At 37.7% G+C, this 13845-nt stretch overlaps 1 protein-coding gene across 5 annotated transcripts in view; it reads right to left on the bottom strand.

Annotated features, from left to right (window-relative positions):
• The window catches only part of LOC309835204 (uncharacterized protein), a 44335-nt gene that overhangs the window by 19135 nt on the left and 11355 nt on the right, over window positions 1-13845 (bottom strand). For 4 of the 5 annotated variants that reach the window (XR_014297978.1, XR_014297979.1, XM_082674616.1 and 1 more), the window contains one exon: window positions 11231-11273. The exons of the other annotated variant lie outside the window; for it this stretch is intronic. Coding sequence is in view for 2 of the 4 variants with exons in the window: in XM_082674616.1 (XP_082530742.1) it covers window positions 11231-11273 (43 nt within the window). In the remaining 2 variants the exon portion in view is untranslated. The remainder of the gene's footprint in view (window positions 1-11230; window positions 11274-13845) is intronic. 5 annotated transcript variants of the gene reach the window in all.

Genomic DNA, 13845 nt, shown 5'->3' with positions numbered 1-13845 from the left:
TATTCACTCTGAACATTCTAAAATTATTAGCTGGGTTGACATGATGAACTGCACAAGAGTACTTCTAGATGGCATCTCAATGTCATCTGTTACTCACATCATATAGGTCTAGGAATCAATACGTATTTTACTCAATATGAGATCTTATTCCAAACACCAAAATATGCCTGTTTTTATTCGATGGTTATCATCATGAAACTACCAGCTAAACATCATTTAGAAAATTCAAAGCAAGTAAATTACTGTATTAACTGTCCAACTATGATTATGACTTTCCTCCACTTACAGCTGAACCTAATATAATGATCTGGTCAGTCTGACTAGGAGGATTTATTCATTAATTTACTCAAATGTTCTGAGGTATATTTTGAAGGACTTAAATTATGGTCTGCTTTGTAGGATCCAACAGTAAGGCTGCAGGTTTATCTCCTACAAGTTCTGTGACCTTGCCCAAGTGACTTAGCATCTCTGAGCCTCACTTTCCTAATCTGTAAAATGGAAACAATAATAGAACCCAAGTTGTAAAGCTGAAGGAAAAAAAGTAATATGGTAATGTATTTTGGCACAAAAGAGCAGTTACGCTGATGGTCATTATTTGTGAATACTGTTGCTAAGATTATTGAAAACCTGTTGTGTGTTAGGTGCTGTTCAAGGACTAGAATTTTAAGACTGTTCTTCACCTTTATCCCAGTTTTACCTGCAAAGTTCTGCCATGCACTGGAAAAACATACTGGTATTTCTAGGGAAGGGGACCACTCAGGTGACATTTTTGTTTCACCAGGTATATTAAGTATACAAAAGTTATAGTGTGTCTTTTAAGTCCTTTGGACGTCTAGTTACCTTTCACTAGAATGATTCTAGTAGATCCTGATAGATACCTGAGACAAGGTCAGGTCAGTGATGTTGGTACCTTTTCTGGCTTAAGAGCATAGGGCAGAAACACAGGAAGAGAGGTCTTCCTTTTCCACTCCTGTTACTAAGAATCCTCTCGAATAATGACAATCTGAAACAGATCACTACATTGTTGCATGTTGTAGAATCAAAGCAGTGTACAAAGCAAAGAGCACTGGCCTCCATTATACTTGCATTTCACTTGAGATTCACTTTTCTAGACCGTGGAGAAAGCACGTGTTCCAACACTTTCCAGGTACTGGAATATTACAATCTGGCAATCTCCACCACTGCATGTTTGATCACACCATTCCCTGCAAATGGAATGCTGTTCCATCAAGGTCAGATTGACCAGTGCAAATACCTGATTTTATTGTACGGTCAGAACCAAATTAACTTACTGAAATTCTGCCCAGCTCAGGGTCTACCTTCTCTGTGAAACCTCCTGTGAGATCCCAAGTTACAAACAACTCTTATCTTCTTCACAAGACATTGTATACTATATAAATAGTAATTTACATATAAATATATGTATATGTGTGTGTATTTCTTTGTTACATTAAGTTACAGCTCCTGTGGTTTCTCTTCTTAACTAAACTGGACCCCCTTATCATCACAGTGGCCATGTACATCATTGTATCCTCCAAAAAATCCAGATAATAATATCATGGATTCAGTATATAGTTGTTTAATAGAAAACAATTAACTAACCACTGCAGAATACTAGTGTCTCTCAAGGTGTGTTCAGTGGATCATAAATCCTATGAGACAGTCCATGAAGGAAAAGATTTCAAATAAATTTGGGATCTGTTGTCCACTACATCTCCTTATCAGAGACTCATAATTCACAAGACTCGTGAAAAGCTCTGTAGCAAAGAAACTGTTGACTTAGTTTGACCCAGTATTTCTCTTACAAGAGTATCAGTTCTGGAGGTCAAGGACATTTTCCACCTCTAATACAACATCTCTACTGCCTAGTAGAGTGCCTGGCACTTAGTAGACACCTAATAAATATTTGAATAAGTTTCAACATACATTCCCCTTTTAAGCTATAGAAGAAAAACATAGTATATAGTATATTTTGATTTACTTGGGGAGAATAATAATATGAATAGATAAATTTACACAAATCATTTTAAAGTATATATAGTTGATAATACTTTTTTCCACAAATCTACACAATGGCACATTTAGTGGTGATAGTAAACGAACTACATTTGCTTCGGAAAACTTGCTAAGAAGGATGGCTACTAAAAACTACAACTTGAACCCAAAACAATTGATTTAGTTCATTGGTCCCCACTCCTTAGCAGTTTTAATATAGAAGAAAATAGATGCATATATTTCTTTTCTGCCATAATATACATCATATAAGGAATGCTATTTTATTAGCTAGAAATAAGATTTGCTTTTGTTATTTTAGTACATTTGATCACATAAGAATAATTCTAGATTTTTCCCCTCCTGTGACTCTCATAGCATCCCCATCTAAAATAGACTTTGGAGATTTAGATCAAATGTCATATCAATTGTCCTAGACTGCTTACTATGTGCTTTCACTATAGATTTTAATGTCAATAGAGAAAGGAGAAGGAAAAGTCAGAGGGAAATGAAACAGGTGTATGCAACACCCCTCTCTACTACCGACATTTCTCAGAATTCTGGGGGAAGTTGCATCTATAAGTGGAAAGTTTTTCACCATGGAACTCACTGTGGTTGAACTTCTCATGAAGAATTTTTTTTTTCACTACTGAAGAAAAATATGTTTGATTTTACCATAACTGAAAAGTTCTCCCGTTTCTACTTCTGAGGTTTGCCCTCAAGACTACTGTTTACCTAATGGAAGGGACTCCTATGCATGGAGGAAAAAGTGCACCATTTGAAGGAAAAGCTAAAGGAGTGATATATTCAGGTAGCTCCTCATTCCACCAATGAAAACGTACACATAGATTTTCCACTTTACATCTCATTTTCCACCTTATTTTCATGATTTTGAAATGAATATGTAGGGTCTGATGAGTTTGTCAATAGTCTATAATTATTAGTGTTATTAAAATAGAATACAAATGATAAGCCATATGTAAAAATGCTGTGTGAATAAACTGCTATACCCCAAATAATACAAATGAGTGAATGGCAGTAAATGCTAAGAGGGATTAACAACATAAAGGTTATTAAAAACATGATGACCGTATTTCATATTTTTGTGTCTTTTTCTCTTTCACTCTTTTTTTTTTTTCTTTTTTTTGGTACGCGGGCCTCTCACTGTTGTGGCCTCTTCCGTTGCGGAGCACAGGCTCCGGACGCGCAGGCTCAGCGGCCACGGCTCACGGGCCCAGCCGCTCCGCGGCATGTGGGATCTTCCCGGACCGGGGCACGAACCCGCGTCCCCTGCATCGGCAGGCAGAACACTCAACCACTGCGCCACCAGGGAAGCCCTTCTCTCTCACTCTTACTCAACTCCTAAATAACTAAGAGAATATGCTCACAAATGGTAAGCATGTTTTGGATGTTCGATGTGTGTTTGTGGGGAAGAACAAAAAAAAATCTGCCTCAATTAGGTCAAATATCATACAAGAGATGAATGAGATTAGAGACGGGATTGGGATTTATGTTAGTTACTCAATAGCTAACCAATCACAGATATGACAGTGTAGTGCAATATGCAAATATACTTTTAAACAACTTCTCTTAAGTTATCTACTGTCTGTAAAGACAATCACACTCAACTGCTCTGCACTTAACCCCAGAGCTTCTGAGTTAGAATCTCTTAGAAATAGGTACACGTTTCATTGCTTTGGCAACATTTACATGGCTCTGCATCAGGCAATACAACAGCTAAGATCACACTCTGGGAATTCAGGAAAGGCTAGTGTCCAGTTCTGGTCGTTCTACCACCCAACTGTGATCTAGGGTAAATTCCTGATTATAAAAAAAAAAAAAACAAAAAACCCTGAAGATGCTGAAACAGTATTTCCTACATCATAGGGTCGTCATGGGGATAAAAGGTCATTAGGATAAAGTGCCTCTCACCCAGGAAACACTGATAAATGCTACTGATGCTACCATCATCATCATCATGACCGATCACGAACATATTGCCACATGGAAATTCAACATTCCCTGGGCCATTCACAACTCTCCTTTAAAGGACTCATATTCTATGTGGGGTCTTAACACCTTCAAATAACAGAAAATACAAGTCTTTACGCCTTTTTTTCTGTAGCTAATTTTGGCATCTTTCACCTCTGTCCACTTAACTGTTGGTTTAGCACATTCTTGTCACACAAAGAAGCTACTTCCCAAAGAGAGGAGCAATGTGTCAAGTGACAAAGACATTGAGTGAAGTCTTTCACATCCTAGATTGCCCACGGTACAGCTCAGCTGGTCTCTGGGTTGGAAGGCCTGGGTCTACTTTGCTCCTCTGTTACAGGGGAAGGGACATAGTCCTTAGCATGTGCTCTGTGAAACAGAGGCAGCTGCGGGTAGAATTATAACACAAGCAGAACTGGCTTCAATTCTTCCTTCTTAGGTCTTTTTCTTCTTGTTCAGCTGTTCAAGGAACTTGCCTGCCCTCTGTCCCTGCCAGGACGATGTTACATCTGCCTGGATAAGTAGGTCACCATTGTATATCAGGAAAGGTCTTATTTGTAATCATCAGGAACCAGATACGGCTAATTTGAGCAGAAAAGGAAACTTTTGGAAGTTTATGGTTAGGCCTCAGTAACTAGAAGCAGACAAAACAACCGAAAGCCAAGGCTATGCTATTGCAATTATAGGATCAGGCCAAAGTGATGTTATAAGTCCTAGCTGGCCTTGCTACCAAGCAGCAACAGGAAACAGGAGGTTGACCCAGCACTGCTGGCCTTGCTTCTTTACATCATTTATTTGTAATTCAAAATCCAAGAGAGGGGTGCAGTTGGCCAACCCGAGGTCGCCCGACTGTTTTCCATCTGTAAGGGAGACTGAGCATGTGAGTAAACAGTGTATCTGACATGTTCAGCTTGTATAACGAGAGGAAGGCTCTGTTTCTCACCAAGACCCACAAAGTGGAAAATTCCTCAGAGAAAGGAATTTCAGATCAGATGCTTGGAAAGTTAAAAACAACAACAAACAAATGCAGATGTGGAATTAAAGACATGGAGTCATTAAGAACCTATATGTGGAGTGATTCAGACCTGAATCACTTGTTCACATCTGGAGCAAGCTACTCAATCTTGCTGAGCTTCAATTTTCTTTAAAGGAAACAACGTGGAAGATGATGTCCACATGTAACTTGTGGTACACATGAAGGAGGGTAGCACAGTATATGATGCCTGGCACATCCTATTCATTTTCTAAAACTACTAGTAGTACTATTATTCTTGTTACTTATTATACAATTTATTGTAGAAATTAACAGGGAGAGTATTAATAAATGTTAATACAGTGCTAAGTGTCACATTTATGATCTCAACTAATTAGTTGTTGATTCAACAAACATTCCACATATCAGAAAATAACCTGTTAGTATATATATATATATATATTTTTTTTTTACAGAAGAAAAGAAACCCTGAGGCTTAGAAAGTGTAAACAATGTACCAAAAGTCACTCATTTAAGAGGTAATGGAATATAATTCAGCCTTAAAAAAATGAAGGAGATCCTTTCATTTGTGACAATATAGATGAAACAGGAGTGCATTATGCTGATGAAATAAGCCAGACAGGATAAATACGAATGATATCATTTATATATGGAATCTAAAAAGAAAAAAAGCCACACTCATAGAAACAGAGTAGAAAACTGGTTGCCAGGGGCTGGGGTGTGAGTGGGGAAAAGAGGGGAAGATTGGTAAAAGGGTACAAACTTTCAGCTGCAGGATGAATAAGGTCTGAGGATCTACTGTATAACATAGTTACTACAGTCAATAATACTGTATTGTATAACTAACATTTTCTGAGAGAATAGAACTTAAGTGTTCTCACCAAAAAAAGAAAAAAAGGAAAAAGGTGTCATGAGCTGTTAGATGTATTAATTAACGTGATGGGAAGGATCCTTTTGCAATGCATATGTATATCAAATCATCATAATATACTCTTTGACTATCTCACAATTTTGTCAATTATACCTCAATAAAACAGGAAAAAAAGAGGTAATAAAGATGAGATTCCAATCCAGGATTATCCAGCTCAAAAAACTACACTCTTAACCATTACAATATAGTATCCATCCATATGTTGTAACTGTAAAATGCTTAACACAAAGGAAACGTTAACTAAATGGTAGCTATTCTAACTCTAATGCTTACTAGATATTAGTTATGTGGTATGCTTTACTTCTAACTACAAGGGTATAAGGTGCAAAGTCTTGCTACAGAACATAAAAGCCCCTGTGGTACCCTGTAGGATCTCTCATCTCTCAACCCAGAGTCTCCTCAAGTTGGAGGTCTTTACCCCATTTATAATGTGGGAATAATGCCTTTCCCACATTTGCACTGGGCATGAAAATCCATACTTCCAGGTGTATACGGAACCTCCACTTAGCTCCTCGTCACCTTGGAATCACCACACCAAAGATCATTTATTCCATTAATATAAATGATGTAGGGATAGAAGTACAGAATATACAGAGAGTGTTGGAGGAATCCAAACAACAAGTCCTCCACTCTCAAAACAAATTTTAGAGTTCCAAAAGTAAAGAGCAATGTTTGGAAATAAAACTAAAAATGAAACTAACATCTACAATTAGCCAAGTATTTATTATGGGCCAGGCTACTTACTAGGCACTTGATAAACATTACAGCTCATCTTCCTGCAGTCCTTCAAAGCATATAATATTGTTTCTATTTCATAGAGAAGAAAATTGTATCTAAGCAGGTTAGTGATTAGCCCAAGACCACAGGGCTAGGCTGTAAGAAAAGAAGGCCAAGTTTCAGTGGTCAAAATGGTGATGGATGGTATAACTAGAAGATATGGCTAATCAAATAAAAATATTCAAAACGGTCCTAATGTATTATTAGGATTTCTTTAGAATAACTTGGGTGCCTTAGTGAATACAGTAGTGGTAGGCACTACAGTCTCTTTAATTTGCTAATCATACAAATCTACTTTAATATTCTTGGTGACAAGGAGCTAACTACTGATAAGACAGCTTCTTCAGTTTTGGGGCTACTCCAGGGTGAAATGCCGGAACGTCTTACTGCCTGCCTGCAATGTTACCTAGTTCTACCAGGGGGAATAAAGCAGAACAAGTAGCCACTGTTCTTGACAAATGGATACAGTTTCAGTTTTTCAAACTATGAGTGTCAGATTCATTCATTGTATCACATAGATCTGTCAAATGGCTTTGCCCATTTACTAATGGATGGCACACTGCAGACACACGTTGGGTCAAAGGACTCAATGTCACCTCATTGATACTGTCATCAATATAATTTGTATTGGCATTTTGTCTCACCCTGACTTTAAGGACTCTGTGAGGAGATCCAAGTCTCCAGACCATGGACTGATCACCTCTGCTTGACACAGTATTCTCTGCTCATTTCCAGAGGGGACCAAGGATGAGCTCTTGTACTTCTGAGTCTATTCACCCTACCTGGCAACACATACTAGCTGGGCTGATTGGATCAAGCAGGAGCCCCAGAGTTTAAATTTCCAGCTGCATTGGAGGAAACAGAGGCTATGCCCCAATCCCATAACCCCTCACTTCTTACTGCTAGCCTATCCTAGGCTGTTCTTGCTGATAGGAGTACTTCATGCTAAAAATTAATTTTGCTTACCTGATGGCAGTCACACAACCTCAAATGCCATTTTTATAAATAAGGAAACCACCAATGGAGTGTGATTTAGGGTTTTTTCTTCTGTAGACCCTGCCTACCCTATAAAATCTCCCATTACTGCATCATGGAGACTATAATCCCTTTCCGAGGGAATAGATTCTTTCCAACCATAAGATGAAATAAGAACTTACATTTCCATACTGCCCAAAAGGAAATACATTGATTACAAAATGCAGGAGAATGACTGATTTTCCACATTTGTTGTGTTCATTAAAGGGTTTTTGAATAGACTTGACAGTATTAAAGAAGTTCAACACACACAAAATAAAAATTAATAAATGAAGAGAAAAAAATTGCATTTACAACAAACAACAAAATAAACACATTGATATATAAAAGGTTGTTATACATCGATGAAAAATGGATGCCATAAAGTCACAAACTAAAAAGTATTAACAGCCAATAAGGGTATGAAAATATGTTCAACCTTGCTATTATTAAAGAAATACAAATAAAATAATTCAGGTGTCATATTTTAGTGACTAGAATGACAAAGTTTTAAAAAACTTGATAATACTGGTATTGATATTGATAATACTGGTACTGATGAGTGTGTGTAAGAAACCACATTGGATGTTAAATTCTTGATAGAAATAAAAAGCACGGTAACCTTTCTGGAAGACAATATGTCAGTATGTACCAGAACTGACAACCAGCCATTCAAGTTCTAGAAGTCCATTCTAAGGAAATAAACAAATGCTCAAAGACATATGAACAAGGATGCTTGTCTCATTGTTTAGCAAAGCAAGACAGGAATAATCTAAATGTTGAACAGTAGGGACTGGTTAAATAAATAATAGAATGCTGTTCAACCATTAAAAATGATGCTGCAGATTTTTATTAGGTGATGAGTAATCATACTTATATTACTAAATAAAAATGTTATAGAACTGTTTTGTAGTTTGATATAATAATTAAAGGTATTTTATACTTGCATTGTATTTATATGCACCCCGTCACAAAAAAGTTTCAAAAGATACCCTCAAAAATGTTACAGAGATGATTTATCAGAAATGGGATTTTGAGTTATTTTTCCTTTTTTCTTTAAATCCTTTCAATTTTGGAGTTTCTGCAATGAGCCTGTATTATTTTTACAATTAAAATTATTTAAATTTACAACAAAAGGATCTAAATTCCTCCAGTTTTCCATTTATTTTCCACCCTGGCTCAGGGTATTTGTGTAAAAAAAAAAAAATCAGCTTATTTTCTCTTTTGTATCAATCTAAATTTACTTTTCATAAGTTAACATTTTAGTCTGGCAAAAGGTTCACACAGGAAAATTGTTAAGGTCTGAGTATTCTATTACCTTTAAAAGCACTGGAAACTTTGAAATTATTTCTTTCAGAATTTTCATATAATACTGAAAGGCGGGGGGGGGAGGTAGCAAAATGAAGGGAAATAGATAGTAGTAGTCAACTTCAATTAAGAAAAAGCAACAAGAGGCAGTTTGTACTCTTGATACGGCAGAAGCCCCATGTGTCAACTCATGCTAAAAAATGTATATATACACACACATATATATGTTTGTGTGTATTATATGTATATGTGACACACACACATAATTAATCCACAGCCTTAGGCTAATCACTCATTGTGGCAGAAACAACGAGCTGTTGACTACACTTTAATTAGCTCCTCCAGCCTGTAGAGGCATCACTAGGACCAAGATAGGAACAACATTCTCCATCTCCGCTTGCATCTGGGTATGGTTCTATCCCAAAGAATGTGACCAGAGGTGACCTGAAGAGTTTATGTCTGAAGGATAACGAGTTGATAATTGTAGCTTGCAGCTTCCTCTCTCCTTTCCTTTTTAGGACGAACGTAGAGCCACTTGATGAAGGTGGTGGGTCCCTGAATAACTGAGCAGAAAACTGACCCTCAGACCACCAAAGTCCATACTACACTCCTGAGTGAGTGAGAAATGAACTGTCCACGTGTTGCTCCACTGAGGTTTAAGGTTTATTATTTAGTGTCTAACTAACGCATTTTTGCTTTAAACCTCAGTTGCCTTCTCTGTAAAATAAAGTATTTGAAAAGGATCCACTGTAAGTTTTTTCCATTGCTTATGTTTTTATCTTAGTTTTTAATTCTCAGAAACATTGCACGCATTTTACCTTTTAAGTTAGTAAGTCTACTTTTCTTCCCACAAAGACGGGTTCTTCAAGTTATGGAGAAGTCATAGCAGACTGTTGCTTCAGTTTAAGATACGCATTCGCGTATGAGATGAGAAGGGTGAGGACCCAGAGAAACGCCTTTGACAGAGGGGAGTGAGAGCATACTGAAGAATGTTTAGTAATAAAGAATTCAGATGGGAGAAACGGATGGGTTACATCTAACAGATTTGCTCAAAGGAATTCTGGAAAGGCAAATATGTGAAAATGTATAGCAAAGACATGAAATGCCTTTTGGTCCCTAAATGGATTTCATTTCAAAGACGTGCATATTGCAAATACATGTACCATAACACTTCTCTGTCCACTTCTAGAATTTTCTAAAGCCTGACAGAACATCTGCAGAGAGAGGATGTCATTCCAAGATAATCGACTGCAAGTTACTAAATTAAGATAAAAATGTCCTTAACCTTGAACAGTTTTTAAAGAGATTTTAGAAGAAAGGAGCCCTCCAGGGGGTTGTATAACTATATAATTGTACCCTTTCTAAAAGGCTATTTACAGATACATAATGTTTCCCCTCCATTCTTTAAAGTAAAATATAGGATAAAAAAAATAGTTTGGGGATAATATTTGTTTGGGACAGCAGGCACTGCTAATCAGTACCACTCTCTCCTTATTCCTTACTACCAGAGCCCTGGTTTAGGAGACCCCATTATCCTTAAGGCTAAGGTGGCCAGTTTAAAATCCGAGCTGATGAGATCTAAGTGCAAGTCTGCTGACCATCTGTGGTAAAAAATTTGCTCTCTGAGTTAGACACTGCCTTTTTTTTCTTACTTAATTTCTTTTTCCTTTTCTTTCTTCCTGCCCAAATTGTTGGAACACTATTGGAGATTCTGGGGTCACTTTGAAGCTATGTGGACATGCTAGAGATGTGGAAGCTGGAAGAGTGAAGCAACCCAGTCCCCTGGTGATGCCCTTCAGCAGCTGGACTAACGCTAGAGGGACTATCTCCAAACTTCCTGCTACCCGTGGAAAGTAAGGTAAATCACTCATTCACTTTCTGTTACCTACTAACTGATCCAGAACTCTAACCTCAGGCTTCTAGAACCCTTCTCAGTATCCCATAGTCATACTCATGTTCCGGACTCCTGATCATCAGACTTGCTTATAGCAGATGTATGGGGAGGGCGGGCTCTTCTGGAAGCCCTCATACTTCCTCCCCTACCCCCACCACACACAAATAATGATCTTTATGTCCACTCATCCTTCTATCTACACTCAGAGGCCAGGGCCCCCAGGAAGGCTTCACTGACAACCCTTTACTCCTCTCTACATGCAGAAAGGGTAGAGGTGTGGGCTCTGCAATCAGACTTCCGAGACTTGAATTCTTAATCTGTTACTTACCAGTTTAGGACGTGGGCAAAGTAGTTACCTTCTCTGGACACCCCTGTAAAAGAGGAACACTAAGTAGCACCTATGTACCTTACTGAAAGGATTAAATGAGCAAATGCAGGTAAAGTTCTTATAATTTTTTCTTGGGTCAATCAATTCTAGCTGCTATTGTTACTTTTGGCTAATTTAGGGCAGAATCCCTTTGCCCTTCTTAGGTTCTCTGGGCCTGTCTCATTCACAACACACACAACCGCATACTGCAGAGTTTTGAAAGGTGGTTCTCAAAATGTGGTCCCTGGGCCAGCAATATCAGCCACACCTGGGAACTGGTTAGAACTCTGGCACTGGAGCCCAGCAATCTGTGTTTTAACAATATTCTCAGGCAAATCTGATGCACACTAAAGGTTGACGACAACTGAGAACATCTGTCTCAGACTGTCCTGGAGGCATTCACCAAAAATAGAGTTACAGGACCTTACACCTGACCAGCTGGAGAAGGGGTCTAGTAATTGCCCTGGTTATCATGCTTGTCATGATTTTTCAGCACATAAATGTTTGAGAATCACTGCCATTTTGAATGTGTGTTTCACTTGTCTGTTTTTCCAGTGGACTTTACTTCCTTGCCAGGGAGGTTTGTGAAGATTTGTTGCTGTTGTTTGCATTATTAGTTTTATTATGCTAATTCTAGAATCTCTGGTGCATAGTGCAATCTCAGGCAGGAAGTAGTGGCTCATTAAAACAGGTATTCCAAAAGTCTTGGTAGAACTTCAAGATTAATTCCTTCAGGAAGAGGTAAAATTGTCATTAGATGCAGATGATATGATACTATATAGAGAAAACCCTAAAGACTCTACATGAAAACTACTACAACTGATAAACGAATTCAGCAAGGTAGCAGAATACAAGATTAACATACAGAAATTGGTTGCATTTCTTTATACCAACAATGAAATATCGGAAAGGGAATGTAAAAAAACAATGCCTTTTAAAATCACAACCCCAAAAATAAAATACTTAGGAATAAACCTCACCAAGAAGGCAAAAGACTTATACGCGGAGAACTGTAAGACATTAATAAAGGAAAGTGAAGATGATTCAAAGAAATGGAAAGACATCTCATGTTCTTGGGTTGGAGGAATTAACATTGTTAAAATGCTCATACTACCCAAAGCAATCTACAGATTTAACGCGATCCCTATCAAATTATCCATGACATTTTTCACGCAATTAGAACAAATAATCCTAAAATTCATACAGAACCATAAAAGACCCAGAATTGCCAAAGCAATCCTGAAGAAAAAGAACAACGTTGGAGGCATAGCCACCCCAGACTCAGACAGTACTCCAAAGTCACAGTAATCAAAACAGTGTGGTATTGGCACAAAAACAGACATATGGATCAATGGAACAGAATACAGAGCCCAGAAATAAACCCACACACCTCAGTTAATCTTTGACAATTAATCTTTGACAAAGGAGGCAAGAATATATAATGGGAAAGAGACAGTCTCTTCCGCAAGTGGTGTTGGTAAAGTTGGACAGCCTTATATAAACCAGTGAAGTTAGAACACATCCTTTCACCACACACGAAAATAAACTCAAAATGTCTTAAAGACTTAAACATAAGACATGACACCATAAAACTTCTAGAAGAGAACACAGGCAAAATAGTCTCTGACATAAATCATACCAATGTTTTCTTAGGTCAGTCTCCCAAGACAATAGAGATAAAAACGAAAATAAACAAAGGGGACCGAATCAAACTTACAAGCTTTTGCACAGCAAAGGAAACCATAAACAAAATGAAAAGACAACCTACAGAATGGGAGAAAATATTTGCAAATGATGCGACCAGCAAGGGCTTAATTTCCAAAATATACAAACAGCTCATACAACTTGATGACAATAAAAGCAAACAACCCAATCAAAAACATAGGCAGAAGACTTAAAGAGACATTTCTCCAAAGAAGAAATACAGATGGCCAATAGGCACATGAAAAGATGCTCAAAACTGCCAATTATTAAAGAAATGCAAATCAAAACTACCATGAGGTACCACCTCACACCAGTCAAAATGGCCATCATTAAAAAGTCTACAAATAACATATGCTGGAGAGGGTGTGGAGAAAAGGGAACCCTCCTACAACACTGTTGGTGGGAATGTAAGTTGGTGCAGCCACTGTGGAAAACAGTATGGAGGTTCCTCAGAAAACTAAAAATAGACCTACCACATGATCCAGCAATCCCACTCCTGGGCGTATATCCAGACCAAACTATAATTCAAAAAGACACATTCACCCTGATCTTCACAGCAGCAATATTCACAATAGCCAAGACATGGAAACAACCTAAATGTCCATCAACAGATGAATGGATAAAGACGATGTGGTACATATATACAATGAAATACTACTCAGCCATAAAAAAAAGAATGAAATAATGCCATTTGCAGCAGCAACATGGATGCAACTAGAGATTATCATACTAAGCAAAGTAAGTCAGAAAGAGAAAGACAAATACCATGATACCACTTATATGTGGAATCTAAAATATGACACAAATGAACCTATCTATGAAACAGAAACAGACTCAGAGACATAGAGAATAGACTGGTGGCTGCCAAGGGG

The sequence above is a fragment of the Grampus griseus genome (assembly GCF_964374135.1).
Source record: "Grampus griseus genome assembly, chromosome: 17".
Classification (NCBI taxonomy): Eukaryota; Metazoa; Chordata; class Mammalia; order Artiodactyla; family Delphinidae; genus Grampus; species Grampus griseus.
Note: the sequence above shows the minus strand (reverse complement) of the source record. Positions and strands in the feature narration are given on the sequence as shown.